This window comes from Buteo buteo, chromosome 4 (assembly GCF_964188355.1).
Source record: "Buteo buteo chromosome 4, bButBut1.hap1.1, whole genome shotgun sequence".
Classification (NCBI taxonomy): domain Eukaryota; kingdom Metazoa; phylum Chordata; class Aves; order Accipitriformes; family Accipitridae; genus Buteo; species Buteo buteo.
In genome coordinates this window covers 30,747,158-30,771,033 of record NC_134174.1, presented here as the reverse complement: position 1 = coordinate 30,771,033, position 23,876 = coordinate 30,747,158, and the positions used below count along the sequence as shown (strand labels likewise).

The following is a 23,876-nucleotide window of genomic DNA, read 5'->3' as shown; positions in this document are numbered from 1 at the left end:
CAACCTTCCAGGGGTACAGACTAACAAGATCCAATGGACAGCCCATATTTCAGGGTACAGTTTTAGACTCATATTTTACTCCTTTTCCCACATAGTCTCTAGAACAACATTAAAGCATGTGCAGGAACAATTCTGTCACAGCATTTTCTTGCTTTCAAAACAGGGATTGTGGCACTAGATATCAAAGTTTCCAGTTCTTCTGGATGCCAAAATGGATGACTTCTTATGCAACTGACCGAAGTAATTTGTCTAGGGAGGGCAGCAGCTTGTCTGTACACAGCAACAGACTAAGGGCTGCTTGGAGGAAGAGGGTTTTGTCAGCACTGCTGAACTAAATTTCAACAGTGATTAAAGGTAGGTCACATAACTAGCAGCTTCCAGCCCCTCCTCTCAGACTTCAAAAATCACAAGAGTTGGCTGTTTTAAAAACTGGCCAGTCATGGATTTTTTCAATTTTTCTTTTTTTAAGAGTCAGTGGACATGAAAAAAACCTTCTGGCACCAAACATCTCATCCTAACATCCCATAAAAGTTAGGACAAAGTACAGTCTGGCAATTCCTAAAGTTAATAAACAAACCATACATCACCATGACAAATCAGGCCACAGCCATTCAGAGGCCCAGAAAGAAGGTAACAAAAGCTCAAAACATCAGTTCTCCTCTGAAACAGCTCTTGAATGCAATACAGAAATACACTGACACCACTTGGTACCTTTTAGGTTGCTGGGCATTACACACCCATACATATTCTTATCCTGCAAGCTGCCGCGTATCTCCAGATTTTGTCAGCCTCCACATGGAGCTACTATGCTGGCCAAACAAAGGCAGATCTTTGTTAGACCAAATATCTCTACCTCTACCTCACCACCTCAACTGCTCCCAAGATCCCTGTGTTACGCAGCTAGGCATGGCAGCAAGATCTCCATCCGAGCTTCTTCAGGAAAGCTATTATCTGCATCACCATGGCCTCAGTGATGTAAGGTCAAGAAGAAACAACCTAAACAAAAAGAAATGGAGGAAACTCAGGAGACAGCTGCTACACATAGAATATTCTCCTCTCAGCTGGGGAAAATAACCTTATTCAAGAGCACCGATTCAAAAATTGAATAGTTATTTATTGTTCCAGAAGTACATTGCTCTTTTATACATATTTCATAAATGATACAGGATTTTACACATGTTCAGGTTTTGTTTTTGTTTTTTTCTTTTTTTCTTTTTTTTAAAGAAGGACTTTTCTCCATGCTCCCTCCCTCATCCCAAACACACACCAAGGATTCAGCTACAGGATGGTGTTCATTTTTTTCCCTTTAAAACTTACCACACAAACAGGATAAACCAGATAAAAAATAATCACACAATGTAATTAAATTGAAAGACAGAGGAAAAGGGGAAGGGGAAAAAAAAAAAACAAACTAGAAACATGCACCCATTCGGTCCAACATGCCATTGAGTGAGAAGAGGCAGCAATCCCAGCTATGTTTCCACATCCACAAGGCACCTGGCATCTAATTAATACTGATTTGGTTTTTTTTTTCCTATTTGTTTTAAAACATGGTTCTCCAAAAAAACAGAAGCCTCTTTCCATGACACAGTGAGGAGTAGTAGTGAAACATCAAAAAAGCAGCCAGCCTTTTTGTATATAAAGCTTAGTGCCTTTCTCCCACCTTCATCCTGTCTCCACAGTATTTATCAGCAGGATGCTAAAACAGACTGACATGCTTTGAATGAAGAGATGTTTTATCTGCTTAGAAATCAGCCAACCTTGGCTAGAAGAGAGGGCAATGGGTTGACCTTCCTTCCTCTATTTCTTTTAGCTAAGAACAAAAGATGTCATTAGCCACTCCTAAGAAATTCTGACCTGGGGATGCAAAGTTCATTTAAAGCTACTTAATTAGGGGAAAGTGCTAGAGAACTGAAGTAGTTCTGTGTCTTGCACTGTAAGAGCCCCAGGCTTTCAAAAAGCCTCTGGGCAAGGAAAATGCTTTGACCATATATGAGACCTTTTATCCCATTACACAAGCAGTCAAATATCAAGTTTAATTAATCCATGTTCCAAAAATGTTCATTTAGAAGCAGGAGTCGTGATTCTGTGACAGTTTCATAATCCTGTAAACCTTCATAATTTCATAGTCCAGGTGGCTATCAGATTTGGGGTAGGAAGAGGGGAATGTCCCTCCCTTAAGACTGAATATAAAAAATCTCTCATGCAATGCTGCCATTGATTTCTAAAAGGAGCTCAAGGGCATTGGGACGCAAAGTTTATATAGTTATTATGGAATAATCCAAAATATCAATTATCAAATGTTCAGAAGAAAACTCATTCCTTCTCTCACTTGGCTACAACCAATCTGTGCTACAAATAAGCAAAGGAGGAAGTCAGTGGAGCACATGGGGTGGGCTGGGAAGGGGAAGCTCACGGTTTTCCAGTAGAAAGCAGTCTTGTAGTAACTTTATAAAAGAGACCAGGTTTGATCAGAAGTGTGCGTGTTAATGGCGGTGGAGTGCAAGTTCTGATCACCAGCCATAGCTCCAGGTGGCTTGGATTCTTTGTTCTTTTTTTTTTTTCTCCCTTTTTTTTTTTTTTTTTTGAGAGAGAGAGAGAGAGAGAAAGAGATCTGAATCAGGTAAAGGAAAATTTAAAAAGCTAAGCAGGCTGCTGGTGCCTTATCAAGAGGCAGACCCTGCAAAGCTGGAAGAAGACAACCCTACATCCCAGCACTACATCCTTTTCATGAACACCCCCAATCCTGTATTTGTACACAATCGCCATTCAGACAGTTTTTTAAAGGTGACTGTTTGCCAAGCCCTTTTCAGAACTAACATTCCACAATGTCCCATCTTCAGATTTAAGAGATTCCCCCCCTGCAGTCCTTTGTCTTGATTAAAGGTAAAAACCCTCCACCCCCACACTACCTCCCAGCTTCCACCTGCAATGCTTTAATTAAAAAGGCAAGAGCTATGAACAGGTTTTTTGCCGGGGTTCAGAGCTTCTTTGCTGATCAGTCCTTTTCATCAATTTGCTGGATGGGCAGGTGAACCTGCAGTGGATCTCGAAGCCTCTTAAGGTCCAATTCTGCCTAAAAGTAAAAGACACATTATAAAGAACAAGCTCCTGATACACCTTCCCCAATACTGCTCCCCTTGACAGAATGGAAAGCTTTTCTGCATTTCCTTGTTTTTCCTGTACAGAAGTGTTCAAGAAGTAAAATGAAGTCACAGGCTTATCTTTGGAAAAACCATTCTCGGCAGTTAGACATTTGCTCTGTACTTCTCTAAACTTGCCTATGTGCAGCCACTTATAAGGAATATGGTAGGAAAGATTTGGTCCACAAACTCACTGGAACCAGGTTGGGGTTGTTTCATTTTGTTGGGTTTCGTTTTGTTTGTTTAAAAAAAAAAAAAACAACAAAAAACAAAACCAAAACCAGCCAGATTAATGGGAATGGTTAATTCTAGAAGAAAAACTCCATGAAGATACCATCCAAGGGTACCTGTATTCAACATGGCATGAGAAAACCCAGAGATCTTTCTTGGTTTTCTCATGAAACCAAAAGAGCCTAGCCCTGACCTCCCTCTACTCCTTGTGCAGCTCCTTCTCCAAGGCAGGGGGAGAATACATCTTACCCTGGATATCCTACACTGTCATTTCCAGAGTCTGGGAATAAACAGACAATGATACGGAGCAGTGAAAAAGAATGTGGTAGCTCTGCTTTTTTTGCTCATGCCATCCTTCTGCCAAAAGGCTCTCAGAAACACAAGGAAAGATCTCTACCCGACTCCTTTGTTGAACAGATTCCACAATGTGGACAGTCTGCCAAAAGTGTGCCTCCAGAATATGAGAAATCTGTCCCCATCGCCTCTAACAATACAGCTAAATTTTTTGAACATTATTTTCCAGAAATGCAATGCAGTGCACTGAAGTGCTATGTCAGGAAGACATGAACTGAATGGATGCAAGTCTTCATTCCTTACTAAATCCATCTGGTGTGTAGGAGCTGAGAAGAAAGGAAATCTTGAATTAGGCTTCTCTGAGGCATGAAGTGCCTGAAGCAACTCAAGATTTACCAGCAGTTTCTAAAAGGCCCTTACAGATAGATATAGGCAACTGTTTCATGTTAATTTACGCATCCAGCAGTTCTATTCCTGGACATATCAAAGCCAATTCAGTGATTGCACTGGGGCTGTAACAAGAAAATGGGCTGAAAACTTAAGATACATCCATTCTTGTTTGAGGTGCTTCTATTAATAGCAGCTAAGAGCTAACAAGCAATAATTTCTTTGTCTTATTTCTGGAAAAACTCTTGTTACCTGAGCAATTGCATCCTTAAGTTGATTGTATTTCTCTAGATCAAATCGTGTCTTTTTGGCTCCTTTATGGAAAAATAGTAAGTACTGTCTGTCTCTGGCATCTGGATAAACATATTCCTAAAAAGAAAAAAGGAGAAAAGATAGGAACAAAGCCACAACAGGATGCAACACAGGATACCATTAGCACAGTATTTATCAGGTGTGTTTTGGGACGACAACTAGTTTCTGTTAGTGAAGGCACAAGACCAGACAGCATTGTCTAAGCTCACCCAGTGTGGTGGGGTGACTCCAGCCAGCATCTAAGCCCCCACTTAGTCAGTCAGTCACTCCCCCACAGCCAGATGGGGGAAGACAATCAAAAGGGCAAAAAAACCCTAGAAAAAAAGCCAACCTTAAAAGCCAAGATAAAGACAGTTTAATAAGTGAAGAAAAAAAACCAAAAAAACCAACCAACCAACCATAAGAGTGATGCAAAAGCAATCACTCACCACCTCCCACCAGCAGACCAATGCCCAGCCAGTCTCCGAGCAACAGCTACTTTGGAGAAAATAATTTCCCCACCCCCATTTATTGCTGAACATGACATTATATGGTATGAAATATCTCTTTGGGCAGTTCAGGTCAGCTTCCCAGCTGTGTCCCCTTACAACACCTCACCCACCCCCAGCCTACTCCTGGGGGGTGGGTCAGGGAGGAACAAGAAACAGAGAAGGCCTTGATGCTGTGCAAGCACTGTTCAGCAATAGCAAAAACTTTGGTGTGTTACAAGACTGTTGTGGTCACAAATCCAAAACACAACACCATACCAGCTGCTATGAAGAACATTAACTCTGTCCCAGCTAGACCCAGTACAGTCAGGCATTTGCTTCTCTACTAGTATGTTATGCTCCAGCAGTGAGTTACCATCACCTCCCTCCTGTCCTGAATGTGTGAATCCTTCCATGCAGAGAGAACAAAAACTAACACATTTCAGGGTTCCGATACTGACAACTTTGTGGGGAAAAAAAAAAAGCTTTAAATACTGGAAAAAGCCCTTCTAAGATGGCCCTTGCTCTCTTTTTCTTAAGGTCATAAACATGCAATGGCTAATTAAAGCAACAATAGATGTGAGAACAAGAACCCAATACCACAGCTTTTGCCAAGGATACTCTACTGCAAAAAAGTCACAGCTCTTTAAAGCGTGCAGATAACTCTGAGCAGAAGAGCTGTTAACACCAAATCCCACATAGCCTCTACAAAGCACACAGGTCTGCCTGCTGAAGTTAACTCTCCCTCGCACTGGAACATCACATAGCCTCTGTGCCTGGTATACATCCAACAATTAGGGCTGTCAGGTGGAGAAAAAACCTGCATTCAGAGCCATACCACCCCTGAAACAGAGAATTTAAGGTGTGGCAGAAGAGGCACTAATTGATACAGACGATGATTAAAACATCAAATCTGAGTTCAAACATGGCAGAAGTTCCAACAGCACTTGGCAGAAACTACTGAGCATCCCTGACAGGGGCACGCCTCAGGCCCTGAAACGATGCAGCTGACAGACCCCTGGGACACCACACTGGAACACCTGCAGCATCTGTCCTGATGGTCTTGTGACAGCAGAGACTCTTTGAGCAGTCCCTCTCTCCCTCATTATTTAGATGGGATTATGAAGTTTAAATGGCAGTGATGAAACAAACCATGTACTAGAAAATCCACACAGAGTCTGTCACAACTACAAGGATCCAGAGAAGGATCCTTCATCTGCATGGGAGGCCAGATCCACGAAACACCTAAACGAAAGTATTTCCAACAAGATCCCTTAACCTTTGTCCCTTTAAAAAGGCCAGCATCTCCTGTCAGAGAGATGGGCTTCTTTGAAATGCAGATGGTACCTCATGCACCCACAGTTTATTTGGGTTCATATATCACAGCACTTGGGAGGCCTCCGGTGCAAGTCAAAGTGTGTGAAGCTGCACAGGTGTGCATGCAGAAACCATTACCTGTCAGTAGATGAACCTGTATAGCTAAAGCAGTCAACCACCCAACATACACATAAGCGTTTATGGTAAGAGAACCATGAAATCAGCAATGACCACCACCAGAAAACCCACAGCTATACACCACCATCCTGGACAGCACTAATTAAATCAAGCCTCATCTAGGTTCTGACAGGATAAGGAAAAGGCAAAGCTACATCTAACAGGCACAATTTTGCTATTTTTCTAGGGAGTAGAGCTCAAAGAAAGTCTTCTACTGAAGTGTCAACGTCAGCACAACAAGTCCTACCTGGCGAGTCATTACGAAATAAGCATACATTGCCATGGCACTACCATAGGTGATGAAATAGGTGACTGGTTCCATAATGTCCCAAGAATACTCCCACCAGGTGAGGCGGGCCAGAATCCCAAACTGAGTGGCCATGTAGGCCAGGCCTCCCCACAACACCAAGGTTGTCCTCTTCTCTGCTTTCCTGCTGAGCTCCATCCTTACCTGCCAAAGACAGAAGCACACACCTTGTATTCTCAAAAATAATTATGTTAATATCATTAAGAGATAATGTAAAAATAGCACCTTGTATTTATATTAATATTAAGAGGTTTGAAATTATTAGAGTGGTTTGATATGATTAGAGTCTAGATTATGCAGACAAATCTAGACTTTTCCACCAGTACCTTGCCATCAACCATATTTTACTCTGAACATGCTCTGAATGCCTCACAAATATGTTTATTTCTCTATGTTCACAGATGTTCTGTTGCATTAGTCCCAGTCTTTATTTACTACCAAGTTCATTTCCAACTATATAAAGCAAGGAAACAAAATACTTCCACTGAAACCAGAAACAGACCTGGCTGAGTACACACTCAGCACATCTTCTGCTTCGATGATCTTAAAACTATTTGGAGCATGCCAATTAAAACCTTGAAATAAATTTAGGCTGCATTTGGAGGATAAGTAAAATACAATGAGAAACTTCTCACTTTTTCTAGTGGTGCTAGTTGCTCCTTCAATTCCTCTAGTCTCCCTATCAGCTCCTTCTCTTTGTTCAGCTGGTGCTCCTCAATGCACAAGGCGGTATACAACTGCTGAACCAATGTCTTGACATCATTCAGCGTTGTTGCATTTTCATGGCTTAAAAGCTCTAGAAAAAAAAAGAGACTGCTTTATATGCATGTATCCACATAACTTCTCATATACTCTTCAGAAACTTCTATTAGTCTGCACAGGAAATGTATGAAACTATCTTTTCAACAAAGAAGCCTTTGGAAGAGCTCCAGCACACTAAGACAATATGATTTCTTCAAAAGATAACCAGGCTTTATTATTGGATATTCCTAAAATTTGATAAGAACAAGGAAAAGAGATACATACTGTTAAGCTTGCCAAATATCAACAGCCACTTCTGATCCATATTTATATACAAGACTCAACAAAGACAAATGAACAACTAAACTAGTATGATCCATCACACCAGCTGTCAAGAAACAGCCAGAATTCAGACTACAGACCATCAGCAACCATAGTTATTCATGACAGCAACCAAACATCTTGGGTTAGTGGTCCAAGAACATGCAGTCTTATGATAATTATTTTGAGTACCAATGCCAGGAATTGTTTCCCAACACTTTGTGGGCAACCCCCTGCTGTACTGCCTACAAGGCAATGAAATTCTCCCTCACAGTATTTAAATAGAGACAGTAACAGGGCCACTAACTGAAACTGCCTTTGTCCCCACATTTCAACACAAAAAGGTTTCCTAAAGGAAATCAATTTGTAAGAGAGTTGTGACTACCAGTACTGTATCACACACTTTGTATGGAAAAAAACAAGTTTCATGTTAAAGCAAAAGAACTTGACATTAGCCGAAATAAGAATTTTTTTAAAAAAATAATTTTTGTAGCATCCTGGGCTCATACCTTAGGTTATCTTCTCAAAATATGATTTTACCAATGCATAAAAAGCTGTGGACAGCTTAAGTTTTAACACTAGCAGCTCAAGGGAAAGAAGTGACTCAGTTGTCCATGCCAAGGCACACAAAGCACACCATATCCCCCTCCTGGCTAAAGGGCTCCTGTTCCATAGGAACACATGGATTTATTTTTTTTTCTTCATAGGGGAAGTGACAATCAAAAAGTACTTGCTGTTTAAGATTACAGTGTTCTGGCATTTCCATTTCAAAATACCCAGGGTGATTTTGTAAAAATGGAAAAGCAATAGCTAAAAAGTTTAACAGAACTAACCTCAGTGCCTATTTACGAGCACATTCATTTTAATACGAACTAACTATAGAAATCTCCTCGGCAAATGAATCAGAGGCAGCAATTTCACGTAACCTAGGTGATCCTAGAGCTCACCTACCAACACACAATGGGTATATCATACAAGCAACCTAACCAAAAAAACATACTGACTCACTGACACAGACTTTGCTTTCTCAAACATTAGGTAAGCGGGATGTATGAATTGCCTTACCTTGGGACAGCAGTTTCTCCAGTGCAGAAATGGACACCATGTTTGCATTCTCATTTAGTTGTATTAAAAATTACAGACTAGACCAGCTAGGCTGGATAGCATCACCTGCTCTCAGGCACTAATAGTTAGAAGAGATACCTTGTTAAAATCCTTACTCCACTTCTCTGGCCTATGATGCCTTACAAGTGTGTGAAAACACCACATTCAGGACACAGAGAAGTGGGGTGACAGAGCAGAGAGTAACTTTTTTGTGTGTGTGATATCCAGTGATTTAGATACCCAATCTTAATGGAGAGTTTTCTGTTTAGGTGCTTTTAAGGAGTTTGGAAAAAAACATCTCTAGGGGAGGTCAGTCTAACCCACAGATAGGGGACAAAAAGCACCTCACCCAATGCTGTACTCCCAGTTCCAGAGCCTCCCACATACTAAGGACGGGTGCCTGCACAAAGTTCCCCAAGTAAGAAATATCTTTTTTACGTGGTATTTTTATACTGTGAATAGTAAAATGCTAGAATACATTTTTATTATTTTCCTTGCAAAAAGGTCCTTGGAAGCGAACTACATCTACAAAGGAAGATGGCATATATCAGCAGATCTTCCTAGAATTCAGCCACCCAGGGTAGTCTCAGACCCAAAAGATGTGGTCAGTCTCCTGAATTTTGATAGATCAACTTGCTTTAACATGTTGCCTTATTCAGACTGGTCAAGACAGTAAAAGGAACATTAACAGTTCCCTCACAGCTTTTGCCTTATGAACGATTTTGTTCATTATCTACTGCTTGAAGAGAGGCATAAGAGAGGAAGGCCCAAACGCTAGGGAAAACATCCAGACAAATCATGGATGGTATTTCCACCATCTGACTTCAACTGAACATACAAGACAAGTTATAAATCCTTCCTAATCTGTTTGCCTGTCTACAGGGCTAAAGATTCTTTTTAGAAAAATACCGCTTGCAAAGTTCACATTATTGCCTGCAACAATAACAGAACAGTAAGGTAGACAAAAATCCTCCACTGTGAACCAAGCAACAAGCAGATCAACATTTCCATATCTGGTCCTTTTGGTTAAGTCCTCAGAAGGAAGTATAGGCGTGCAAGAACCTGGTGCTTTATGAAGCCTATAATGTTGCCTAGGATAAAGAGTAGACAGTAGATGAAAATACCAAGTTCCTGGCTCTGCCAGTAACCCTGGAGCATCTCAAAAGCTTCTTGCAAATTTTCACATCTTGAAAGTTACACAACTGTCCAAAGCCCATTATTTAAAAAGATTTTCTTATTAATTCAAAATAGGTTGGTTTCCCTTCCTATTTGATTCTTAGTCATCTAACTTTCTAAGAGCACAGTCTCATTTATTTCACTGTTTGTCAGCTAACAAAGTTTCAAGGTTTATTTGCAATTTTCAAAGTATCACACTTAAAAGGAAACAATGTTAACTATCAAGTGAGGGAATCATTTATTCTTCCAAATCAGATAATGTTAAGTTTCAATCTAATTCCCATTTTGTATTGTACTCCTTCAGAATGAGTTATATTAAATTACTTTTCAGTAATTAGAAGAAAATTTATAAAAATTTAGAAATTAAAAGAAATTACATTTCTTCATTTATTCTTCTTACAGGGGCTTTGAGCAGAATGAATATTTGCTTTTCATCACTGACTACTCTGATTACTTGGATATCACTAAATTGGACTCCAAGAGCAGGATTAGAAACTGCATGGTTTCCTTTAGAAATAACTCTTCACATTCTTGAACAAGTTAATAAAGCATGCTGCAATTGAACAGGGAACTGCATACTGAAATTTATTTCTGACGTTTACCAGAACCAGGCTGGTTTACCTCTCTTTGGTGGTCTAACATGGTACGTGACATCATTAATGATCAGTTTGAAGTCATCCAGCAGAAGCAAATCTATGCCTGTGGAGGAGGCGACACGTGTGCCATCTGTAAGGCAAAGAGACAACTATTAAACAGTAGAAACAAAGTACCTAAACATGCTGTGGTTAAGTTGTAATGCCATTCCAAATCCAGTTGTTGGACTTCTACACTTTCCCACAGACAATACTCTTTGTCAAGATGGAGATATATAGATATAGATAGATAGATAGATAGATATACTGGGAGACCTTATACGGCAAAGACTAGCTGAGCTACGTATGCAGCAGCTTTTCTACATCTGTGATATTTGGGGTCATCTTATAAAAAGCAGTTCCTTTCATCCCACACACTTTTAATATTTTACTATGTTTTGCAAAACAATCCACTTAAGTGACCTTCATCTCTCTCCACTGGCATTAGAAATTATTTCAATCTCTGGTATTGGACAGCATTGACATCACTAACCTAGCGAACACCTCCCTCCAAGGCCAAGACTTAAGAAAATAACTGGCTTTGATGGCACTTCCATAAGACATCCTAACAATGTTTCAGAGCTTTGGTGGCTAGCAGACACAAAGCAATTGAGCACAACAGTGAAGTAAGACATTAAGTGAAACATGACTGAGTTTTCATAGCTAAGCAAGATACCATTTCCCTTGTACCACCTTTTACAGCCAATTCCTTATAAATCAATTAGAACCTCTACATCAGTTGCATAGCTTGCATCTTCCCTACTAAATAATAGGAAACTCACCAAAATCACCTCCATTAGGACTGAAGTCTGTAAGCTAAGCATCAGGAATGTTTTCCTGCTCCTTCACTACAGTCAGATTTACTTGACAGACCTAACAACACAGGGATAGCTAACAATAGTCTTACCCTAGGAATGCCATTTCTACCTTCTACTTTTTCAGGAATGTCAAAGAACTCACACCATAGCAAACCTTTACTTGAAAAGCAAAAAGCTGGATGAAAATAGCTGGAAAGCAAGTAAATCAATTAGTTTGTAAACAACAGTACCTGCTGAGTAGATTGCAACCCGATCTATTCCTCGGTCCTCTGCTTGCAGCTGTTGCAAGAACACACCAACAGAGTCTGAGATAGGTTTAAGCGTGAATTGGCAACGTTCACGCCGGGATGGAAGATTCACAGAAATCACAGGTAACCCGTTTTGGTAAACCACTGTTACTTCTACAAAGAAAACAAAAACACAAGTTTATCATTAAAAATTAACAGATCTTCTCATAATAGCTCTATATTTGTCCCATGGAGAAAGAGGTAAACATGGTTATGAGCTGAACATAAAACAGACTTAACTTTTGGTTCATCTTTTATCAAGAGATATGTCCACCAAAGAAAAACTGAGTGATGTCTGAGGTTTTCACTCTCGTTAACTTGGCAGTATCTATTAAACTTTCTGTGCTTTGTGGAAAAGTAAAAGATACTTACTCTAAGCACAATCATATTTATACTAAAGGCAACACGGTATCTAAGAGCCACAACATGGCAGCACAGTACATTTTGGTTAGTTTTTGAGAATAGCAGTATTTTGGACCATATAAGACAAAACACTGTGCAATGTATCAGGATTTATAGCCCAGAAGACAAAGGCAGACTGTGTGTATTAGGAAACATCAAGGAAGGACCGACTCAAACCTTTTTATTCTTGTTTAGTTCTGGTTTCCTCCTCTTTGTCCTCAGGCAACAAATATTTAAGGGAGCAGTCAGGAGTATGAGGCTGTAGGAACAACACTCTGAGTTTAAGCTTCAAGGTCATTTCATCTAAAATTCATGGGATTAATACACTTTGTACTTCAGAAGATAGACATTACTTCTTAGGTGTAGATAAAACAACATTTTCCATTTCTTTAGTGCTGTCAGGAGCTTTTTGAAGAGCATTCCTAAGGATTTCAGCACACCTTTCTAAAATTTATGGTAGTAACCTGTATGAACTGTAAGCTAGCTATTATTTTACTGCCAGAAGGACAGCCCACTCTGTGTGCTTCAGGATATCCATACATAGAAAAGAGAAGTTAAAAGTTCGTATTCCCTAAGCCATCTATTGAGCCACAAACAGTCAAAATTTCCCCCAAATGCAGCAGTTGCTAAGATATAGCAACACACCTAAAAATGATTCACTTTGGATTGCTACGTATTTTTCTTATGTAAAAATGTAAGGTGGTCTTTATTGCACAGAGCATTTGCCATGTCTCAAGGATTGTGCAGTCGCACCCACCCACACTGCATCTGGCTTAGTGTTCCCGCCTGTTGTAGCTTTGGCCAACTACATGAACCACACTGTCTACTTAAACTCATCTAACTCATGTATTGACATGCCAAGTCAATTTAAGGAGCTACCATCAAAATTAGTTCGTTAAAGTAGCCTATGCAAGTTAGAAATAGAAACAAATAACGTAATTTCAACTACTGAAGGGAACTATTTCTCAGCATGCCACTATTCAGAAAGTTTTGCCACCAACAGCCTTTATACCTCCCTTTTCAGTGGTTGCTGCCAGATGATGAACCCATGTAAATCACAGGATCATTTGCATATTAGGACAAGTCTTGGGGCAACATGCCATTCTTAAAAGGGATGTTCATGTATGTTGAGAAAGGATGTACCAAGTACACTTTTACAAAGCCAGAAGAGTTCTCTCAGGCTGGTGAGTTGACTGTCACATGCCTTCATAAATTGAATCAAGCATACACAAAGGTTTTTTCCCCTCTTCCAGGGGATTGCTATCCAGTGCTGACAGGGGTCCTCGTGTCATCTTTAAAGACTAGGTGGAAGCAACCAAGTACGGATATCTAAAAATGACTAAAGCATCCCAAGAGGCCCCAGTATTCGGAAGCCTATAAATGCCTATTCTCAAGACTCAGACACCTGACAGGACTTCAGTAGGTTTAGTGTTTCAAAGATTAAAACTCAGAGACAACAGTTAGATATTTACTGAAAAAAAATAAAGCAAACTGCCTATTTGTTTGGACAGTTAGACAGAATTTCATGCCCCTTATCAGCAGCTATTATGACACCAGCTATCAGATTTCTGCATTCTTTCACTCAAGTATTTGAACAAGAGACTGCTAAAAAATAGATTAGCATTACCTACACTTATGATAGCAGGCTCAAAAGGAATGATCAACATGTTTAGAAGCTTAAAATAGCCACTTAAGTATTGAATTCATTAGTTCTGTGAGCAGCATATACAACATTAACTTTTGTTCTGCTTACATAACCACAAGACATGAAAAACATTCTTTACTTAAAATGCTACCTTGATCATACAGGCAGTAAAACAGTTTATCGTTGAGCAGAAGAGATAGCAATATTTACACCAACACTTTTCCATGTATCCCCATTGGTACAACACAACAACCAAAGCTCCACAACTGCCAGCTTTGGAGGAAGTGCCTACCAGCACCAGCCCTGCCACATTTTAACCCTCCACAGACCAGATGGAGACCAGTGATAAAGGCAATAGGTCAGGCTGCACTAAGAGTCATCAGCATTGATAGCACACACAAAACCTTTCTCAAGGATTTCCAGCTTAGGTGAAGTGTTAAAAGACCAAATTATTTCCCTTCGGAAGACCGGCTCAGTAAATCTGGAATTACAACTGGTTTATGTTTTCCTTACAAAAAGCTTGCACAAGTAATTTTCTAGCCTAATTCACCAGTGGGGAAAGTCCATAATTCCAGTTTGATCTCATCACCTCCCACACAAGTAATGTCTGGTCAGATTTTTACTGCATTAGCAAGGGAAGAGCTCAGAGGCAATTAAAAAAAAAAAAAAAGAAGGAAAAATCCAAAGGACATGTCAATAACACAAACCTAACAGACAGCAACAGACAGCTCCAGTAAAAGTTATTAACACAACACTGCAATACGGCTGTCTGCCTTGCTCTTGTCTGCTCTGACAGCCCCATGGATTGCCTGCATGAGGGCAACTACAAGTTACTAAGTGCGCAAAGCATTTTAGCATTTCACTAGTTATAGAACTAACATTTTGGCTAATCTTCACTGATTAAAGTTTAAGCCAGTATTTAAATACACAGGACAAATAAAAGAAAACAATTGTATAGAAGTGTATTTCACTTTACAGACACCTACAACCCGGCCAGGGATGCTGCTAAATAAGACCATGGAGGATTTTAAAAGCTTTACATGCTATATTAAGCATGAGGTTGCTTTGAGGTATGAATTCCATCCAAGCACCACAAAGTTTTGACTCAACCATATGTGCACCAGTAACACTAGTCATAAGTATTTTCTAAAGATTTCTGTTCTTGCATTAGAACACCTTAAGCAATACCTTAGGCCAAAACAAAATAAAGTAAAAAAAAAAAAAAAAAAGGGAGTGGCCAAAGAAGTCAGTGTTGAACATTTACTACTGGTAAAGGTGAAGTTATTGGAAGAAAGAATGAGAGAAATATTCAAGCACAATATGAGGAAAGATAAAAATCAAATCAGGCAAGTAGCTACGCACTTACACCATCCTCTCAACCTTACATGTGTCCTCTACACTTCTATCTATTCAAGCCTTCAGGTTTTTGTTTCGAATTCTCCACAGCAGTCATGTCCTCTTTGTGTTTGCACACACTCACTATCCTGGCAGGGGAAGCAATTGTGCCAGAACCTTTTACTTTATTAGCTTTCAGGCTTTATTAACAAGCCTTAACGAGGAGAGGATCCACTAACCACTTGTCAGTCAGCATAAGTGCTCTAGTCTTTGAGCACAGCACGCAGATGTTAAGCAGGCAGTGATCTCAAAGCTGCTTGTTTCCTCTTTGCATTCTAGCATACTGAGATTTTAGAATTTCCACCAGTGCATTCTTTTGCTCTATGACAACCTTTTCAAAAAAGCTTAATGTCTGAGCTGTCCCAGAACTTAAATTAAAGAACAAAATTGCCTTGGCTTCACAGCTTATTCACTGCAGCAAACAGTGCTTTCAACCGTTTGAGCAAGTAGCTGGTATGAACTGCACTTTTGTTACATAAATAAAGTTAACAGGGAACACAGTACCCTGAAAGGTAGGCATCACACAGACCTCACGGCTACATCAGGCAAAAGCCTGGCAAAAAAATTTGGACAGTTGCACGCAATTACATCTTTCTTTATAAAGCCTGTCCAGTTTTGTAAGGACAATTATTAGAAAAGTTGACCATGTCCTTAGTTATTCTTGACTGACTTTGTTCTCTGTCACTTCCTTAGTTCAAAACTGCATTACCTCCTAGCCAAAAAAGCCTCAACCGCAAAAGGGGTCAGGGAACCTGATTTAAGTTAGTGAATTCCAAAGTGAGCCAAGAGTTTCTCCGTGTCAATACTCACCATCAGAGGGCACTACCGTACTGCAATAGACCACTCTCACACTCTGCCAAGGAGAAAGCCTCTGATGCACCTAGGAAAGACAAGCACAGCAAAAAGGACAAATGTTCAGTGCCGCTCGTCTGGCAGAATCACACCCCAGTGCCACCTCCTGTGTCCCGTCCCCGTCCCCCGTCGTCCCCCCCCCGCCATCAGCTACCCCAATGCCTGCGCTAGGCATTTCCTCCCATCCGCCGCAGGGGTAACCACAAACCAGGAGCGCCTGTCAAGAACAGCCTCTTCTCTTACCATCTGCCACCCAGTAGGGTTTCCCCCCTCAGCCAAGTTCACCTCTACACACCTCACTCTTAACGCACGTAGTTTAAAGTGAGACTGTATAACAGAACAGCTGTGATTTTATTTTTTTTTCTTCCTTAATGTAAAATGTATTTTTAAAGCCACATGGAGTTAATCGGTTTTAAGAAATCAATTTAGATTACTACACAGGCATGAAAAGTGGAAATCACATGAAAGCATCAGTCTTTAAAGGTTAAAAAAAGTTTTAGCCTAACAGTGGGAAAGGGTTAAGGAGTTGTGGATTAAGATGTTCATTCTCTTAGGTCGTTTCCTGTGCTGACGCTTTTTTTTTTCCTGTCTTTGCAGAGCGATGGAAGCCAAACTCTATGATACAAGTAGTAAACGTGCCTGCTCATAGAAGAACAAACAGTTCAAAATAAAAAAAAAAAAACTGTGATACTGAGCTATTTAAAAAAAGAGCCCAATAAGAAGAAAGTGCATGAATGGTTTATATGTTCTGCAACCTTGTCAAAGGACTAATTTGTCAATGAAAATCTAGAATCAGACTGATTTAAAGTCTGGCTACAGTTAGTTACATACTAGTCCACTTACATACTAACCTCCCCCCCAGCACTGAAATTACAATTCTGGCACAAAAAAGCCCAAATTTAAAAAATAAGGCACAACACCACCTCTCATCTGTCTACAGTGGTATATATTTCAGTGACTAGCACTCAGATTTTTTAACAGTTGCAGTCCAATATGAGCATTCCTATGGTCTTGGATTTTTTTTGTTTGTTGATTTCTAAAACACAGCTGTCAAACCTGCATTTCTGTAAAGGTATCTCACAGGTAACACTTGTTTTTTTATGTAAATTTCTAATGAAGTTTGCAAACAAAACCCAGGCTGTTGATTATTTCTCTGCCAAATTGTCCAGACCTCCATATTTGGCGAGGTTGCCTTCAATAATCTACTTAAAATAGCTTTATCTGCTAACTTCACTTTTCTTCTGAAGTGGGCTATGCAAATCGAGGATAGTTTCAACTACAGTAGTCTTTCTTGAAAGCAGGACCTATATGGCCCAGGTGGCCAGTGCATTGACAGCTCTGGTAATTCACTCTCATTTGTGCTGTATTTACACTCCATTTTTCTCAGTCTTGACAATGAAAATAAGTCAAGTCATTTTCAAGTTTTCTTCCTTGCAACTGCATTTTCAGCTTCCCACAGTCAAGTCAAACAGGCAGCTAACAGGAAAAGAGAACCAGGCATTAAACCACTGTAAGTGAACTTAAGTGGGAAGAAGCTGCGTGTTTCGGCAAAAGTAATGTTTAAAAAAAAAAACAAAACAACACACAACCCTATGTGTTGGGAACCAAAGGGCAAATTTGCCTATTTACATTTGAAAAACGGCAAGTCTTCCAGACTGACAAACATCCATGTGCTACTGCTGAGCAACCAGGAACTGGCTCCCCCCCCCCCGAAGAAAAACAGGTTTTAAACTCAAAAACGCCCAAGCAAAACACAGATACAAACTCACATACTTGACAAATCAGGTTCTGCTGTCTTGGCATCACTTATATTATGAAACAAGTCAGAAGCTTCAATGATCAGGAGCCATACCACATGTAAGCCAGTTTTCAGAACCAAATTTTCCCTGAGAAGGGGAAGCCTTTATAGGAAGTTTAAAAAAAGACCTTTTCCTATTTGAAAGCAGCAACTTCAATTTTAATCCTTCTAAAAATAGCATCAGACCAGATACAATAGTGAGTGGGCAGAATTTACACAGCAAGACACAAAACCTTCTGTAAGAGAGCACTACCACAAAGCACTGTTTATATACTTACTTTACCCGATCCAATGGCAGAGCTGGCACTTTCAGATAGGTACATTTCACTGCTTTACTCTTCCCTTTTACATGGCATTAATCACCTATTTTTTAAATATTGCACATCAAGTGACTACCTTTCTACTAGATTTGCACGGCAGCCTAAAAATTTAGTAGCAGTTTTTAGAAAATCCTAAAACCCACTAAACCCAGAGTTATCTCATTGCAAAATGGCTATATAACTGAAAGATATTATCAGCTAGCATCTGCAAAGACTCTACCTTAAGGCCATGAGTATTTCACAGGTATAAGCTAACTCCAGAAGCCTCCTGCCCTCATACAACACAGGCAAGAACAGGGGAAAAGGTAAAATGGGTTGAAAAAGAGGGCACGTTAGGTGACTCATCAAAAAGCTAAGGTGTCCCCAGATTCAACCTCTTTGACAATTCTTTCATCCTGATTCAGGTCTGAACCAACTATTTCATTAACCCCACAGCAGTATGCTGCCATTACATTTACAGGAATAGACACTGGTTAACCTTTACATATCTGTCACTCTTGCAGTTCTGAACTGCGCCTTGTGATACATGCTGCTGTTAGAAATTTCTTATCTAAGAAAACAGTCTCTACTAGTTGGCAAAAGAAGAAAGGAACAAATGCACTAAAAGTCAGCAGAGACCTAAATCCCATCTTCTGCCATCCAAGGTTAGCGAGAGCTTAAGGAATCATCAATCATTTTTATTCTTGAAGGGCCGCTGTTGTTTTAAAATTGAGATGGACACAGACATCTGAACCCTTTACCCAACGTCTGCAATTCAACAGCTTTATGTAGATATGTGCCAGCAGGCTGAAGCTCAGGACTGAAGCAGTGTGGGACAGAGAAGAAAAACTTATCTCAAGCTTTGCTGACCAGATCTCATGGTTGTTTGCCTGCAGACAGTCAACAGCTCACCACTTCAGCAGCAAACGCTGAATAACTACATCCAGGTTTCAGTTGAGTCAGACTTGTCCACTACTTACAAAATAAACGATACTTGGAGTGTGAAAAGCACCTAAGCCAAACCACTGAGATCAAACGCTTTAAGCATCAGAGTAACTTTCCGGGTCTCAAGAGAATATATGCAGGAATTCACTTTTCACATTCATTTGATCCTTCGTTTCCCACCTTTGCAGTAAGATGCACGTTAAGAGGCTTGGCGTTATGCAGCAGCTTCGCTCCCAGAATGATTAAAAGAGCAAGAGAAAAAAAAAAAATCCCAGTCCTTTGTCTAAAACACTTCCTCCAGCCTTGTCAAGGTCTATATTGGACAATCCAAAAGTAACAATAACAGCATCTCTGTAGGTCCTAACGTAGCTATCTCTGTTCTACATGGGTGACAAAGTTAATCAAAGCCGTACTGGAAGAAACAGCCTTTTAGCTACCAGCAAGTGCTCTCTGATGGGAAAAGAGGGAGCAATCTGGTAGAGCTCATGTTCTGCACTTTATGTAATTATCAATAATAGAATGGTAAAAACTTTTGGGTACCAAGTCTCCAAACGCTAATTAAAACCAGAAAAAAAGTTGTACAGAAAAAAAAAAAACACCTCAAGCATGGAAAAGGTGAATATCTTAATCTACAACACACATAAAACACGCTGCTAACTCATTACCTGGAGTACCAGTGCAGCAAAAGCTGCAGAGCTTTTGTGAAAAACAGAGCATTCTCCATGTAAAAATTTCCCACCATGAGTGAAATCTTTAACAGATACATTTGCAAGTGCCAGCTGCAACATCTATTTTACAATTTCTGAAGGGCCTCCTCCTTTAAATGAGGCTGCTTTAAGTCACACATGAAGCAGCTCACCTTTTCCAACAAGCAACCACTATTTTCCTTTCTATCCCAGCTTTCACAGCATGAAAAACTGAATGTCTTTCCTGGCTCTAACACTGGTTATCCTAAAAACTCCTGGCCAGCATCTCAGTGACAAAAATTGCTGTGAGCTTTCCTGAGCAATCACAGTAACCCAAACCACCCACCTCAAAAGTGCTGAAGAGCTCCATTTATCAATCTTTCCCTCACTTCAGGGCTCCAACTACTTCTGCTCCTGTACTCAGCCTGCTACATTTTGATCTCTCTGAAACAGTACTTTCATCATAAGTCATTGGATCCCCTTTCGTCCTCCAATTTTTGCTTACCCCTCACACCAGCTGTATGTGCAAAGCAGAAAGACATAGAGCAAAACAGTGTCCTGGCCAGAAATCTGCTGTCCAAGCTCCATGATGTGTAACTTATCAAAACAACTAATATTTTTGCACCAGTGCGTAAGCTCCTACTGGATTTAAGTACATAACAGTAACTGTGGTGGATTGACTATGGCCAGCTGTCCAGCCAGCTGCTCTCTCGCTCCTCTCCTCAACAGTATGGGAAGATGCAAGATGAAAAAGCTCATGGGTCAGGATAAAGGCATGGAGATGTCTCACCGGTCACCCTCACTGGCATAACAGATTTGACTAGAGGAAAGTTGATTTACTGCCAATTAAAGGAGATAACAGTAAGATACAGACAGAAATTAACACACCTTCCCCCCACCCCACCCCTTTTTGCAGGATCCAACTGACCCCTTCATTGTCAACTCCATCCCCCACGTTGAGGGGTGCAGGAGAATGGAGGATACTTCTAGAAACATCCATGCCACAGCCCATGAATAGCCCATGCTGGAACACAGGCAGCAGGGGAGCCTCTGCCTCGACACCTGGAGCGCCTCTCCTCCTCCCACCTCCATGCTTGCAGGGCTGTTCCTCACACTATTTTCCTCATTCCTCCCCTTTTTCCAGCATCTTTCCCCTTTCTTACCTCAGATTCTCCAAGGCACCACCAGCAGGGCTGAGGGGCTGGGCTGTGCCCTGCCAGAGCCTAGCCAGAACCTGCCCGGAACCGGCCAGAACCAGTCTGAGGCAGCCCCAGCCTCTCCTCAGAGACCCCTCAGTCCCTGGGCACCCAATATAGCAACTATTAAAGCAAATTTTGCAAATCAAGTCATTCACATATGAACCAATGCAGGGGTCTGAGCGCAGACAGGACCTTTTCAGTCTTCCAGCATGAAGGATGCCTACAGCAGTCCCTCATGTGGGTGTGAGGACAGCAAGGAGACGGGGAGAAGACATGATGGCGGCCCTTATGCCCACAATACCAGCAAAGAGGGATCCTGCTGCTGCCAGCACCCAGGCACAGCCCTGCTAATTTCAGATGCCTTCTTCAGCATCCTCCCTGGCTTCCTCAGAAACCTCCGAAGAGATAAAAATGGGCTAATCTGGCATCAGAGATCTCTGCCTGCATCTCTCACCCCCTTCTTCACCACCTCCATTTGAGACATCTGGACACCCTGGCCTGCTTCCAGGATCATCCTTTAAAAAAAAAATATTCTCAATCTTCCTCTGAAATTAAATCCAACTCTACCAGGGATTTGTTCAACAGATCAGTAACCCTGTATGGAAGACCTTCTCCAACTTCTTGCTACAGTCTCTAGATACATTCACATAGTTAATATTACGTGAAGTGTTTCCTTCAAGGCACACACCGTGCTTCTGTTTGAGAGCCTGGTACGCAATAAAACAGCATTTGCTCTTGCAAGGGTAGCATTCATACCACACCGCTTTGCTGCCCTGCAGCACGCTGGCTTGCAAACCCCCCAAACATTTGACCAGAGAGGGAAGCATAGCGGGGAAAGCCCTTGTACCTGGGAGCCATGCTCCTGCAACATGCCTGCAGTGAAGGCAGGAGGAGCCCCACACCCGAGCACAATTTTCTCCCCAGTTTCCAACAAGTCCAAACTGCTGCCTTTTTAAACCATACACTTTGACTCCCAGGACCTGAGCACTTGCCTCATTAAATATCACTGGCTTGAACTCATTTCTTTCTCTCTTTGCCAGTATGCCCTTGCTCACATCCCACTTGAGAGGTCAGATTTTGCCCTGAAAAGAACATTTCACACCTGCTGCCTCCATGGGGCAATGTTTCTGTGGATGAAGGTCAAGCAAACAAGAACCTGTCTGAACTATAGTGCTCTTCTACTCCTCTTTGGTTTTGTTTTTCCTTTTTTTCTTTTAAAATCAGGCTGAGGAGATGGACACAGAAAAGGCAGTGCCAGTAAGAAGTGGGAAGTGTTCATCTTGGCATTTGGAAGCACTTTGTACGACCTACACATTAGCAAATGGTCTTCATTTGTCACACTTCTCCTTCCTGCCTGAATTCTCTCTTCTTCCAGCATTAGTACAGAGCTTCATCACATCTGCTAGGAAAGGAACATAAACAGGAGGTAAGCTATAAATATTCCCTTCTCATCCTGCTTCCTTTGCCCATCTGGCTAAAAAGAAACAGGTAATCCACAGTGTCCAGGAAGAGGTAGGGGCAAGAGCAAGGAGATTCATTCTTGACAGAAAATGGAAAGAAGAAAAAAAAAAAAAGATTAAGCAACTGCTCATTGTTCATTGTGCCTTTCTCTCACGTGTTACTGCTGCTGTGGAGATGCTACAATGATGAGTCTTATAACAGGAACATCGCTGCTTTTGATGGCTTTGATAGAGGCTCTTGGGGGCAAGAGAGGGAAGAGGAGGTAACCAACGGGAAAAAGTTTAACAGACATTTTAAGCACATTGGTCAAGCAGTCTCTACTGCCTTAAACAGGTGCTTCCCTTGACACCATCCACATGACTTTTCCCCCAACAAAAAACCCTCCAAACAACCACCCCCCGCACCTAAAACCTTTTCTCAGTCTATATTCTTAATTTTATTGCAAATGTCAACAGCTTACAGGGAATTACACTATTCCTACTTTACCTGAAACATGTGACAGCCGCAGTACATCAGACTGTCACACTCCCTCTTTCATCCAAACTTCTCCCAGTCCTTCCTACCTCGAGCAGGCAACTCAAAGTGGGGCTGTAACATCTCCCCTGCAGTTTATGATGCCAGATCACAGTTTCACTATGAAAACATTTTTGCTTTACTGGAGCAGGATGGTTTGAATTCTATTTCTTTAATACAGCCCTCATGGTTACTAAAAAAAAGCTGAGAATTTTAACTCCCTTACATTCTTAAGGCTTGAAAAACAAAACCCAAACAAAATAGCATGACACATTTAAGCCTGTGTCAGCTTTGAAACCAGGGCACAAAACCAAGGCAGAGCTGAATTCCTTACCCTAATTTCCAGATTCGTTACTTAAATCTTCCTGAAAATGATGGTACCTCCCTTCTAAAATTAAAGGGGCTGCCAATCCTGGTTTAAAAAGCAGTTTGAAGAATTTAGTGAGTTCTGATTCCACCGATTTCAGGGTTCATGATTTTGTCTCCCTCAGCCACTCACAACTGAAAACTCTATAACCAGAGAGAAGAAATCAGATGGATTCCCCTCAGTGTTTCCCCCAGGGCAGTTTGCTGTTGTTCTGTTGTTTAAGTTTCTTTGTTCTTCTTTCTCTAGCACTTACTAACCCCATTAGGCAATTCCTTTTGTCTTTGTTATAGCCAGTTTAAAAGAAGAGCTCTTACCCCTCTTCTCCCACCTTGCCACCATACTGCATAAAGAGCTTTCTGGTGAGGAAAGAGCAGCTTGCTGACACATCCCTGGCACTTAGAACACCAAGAATGAAACAATAAGCAAAGTTATGAAGTGAGATTTCCACAAGTGCAAGGAAATTCCTTCTACCACAGTATGTGCTGGGGAGCAGCCAACTCTCACTGGTTTTCCAGGGAAATAGAAACGAGGAACCTTGCTTTCAGCTCTTAAAAAGAAACAGCAGGCTACTGCAGACTTTGGAGTCAGCATCAGCATACG

At 40.9% G+C, this 23,876-nt stretch overlaps 1 protein-coding gene across 1 annotated transcript in view; it reads right to left on the bottom strand.

Moving 5' to 3' along the window:
* Nucleotides 1-1,093: 1,093 nt before the first annotated feature.
* MCU (mitochondrial calcium uniporter) overlaps nt 1,094-23,876 on the bottom strand; it is a 97,038-nt gene continuing 74,255 nt past the window's right edge. Inside the window, exons 2-8 of the mRNA XM_075025435.1 lie at nt 15,967-16,036; nt 11,658-11,828; nt 10,599-10,703; nt 7,271-7,431; nt 6,576-6,779; nt 4,308-4,424; nt 1,094-3,076 (exon numbers count right to left, since the gene is read on the bottom strand). Coding sequence (XP_074881536.1) covers nt 2,999-3,076; nt 4,308-4,424; nt 6,576-6,779; nt 7,271-7,431; nt 10,599-10,703; nt 11,658-11,828; nt 15,967-16,036 — 906 coding nt within the window. The 3' untranslated portion in view covers nt 1,094-2,998. The remainder of the gene's footprint in view (nt 3,077-4,307; nt 4,425-6,575; nt 6,780-7,270; nt 7,432-10,598; nt 10,704-11,657; nt 11,829-15,966; nt 16,037-23,876) is intronic.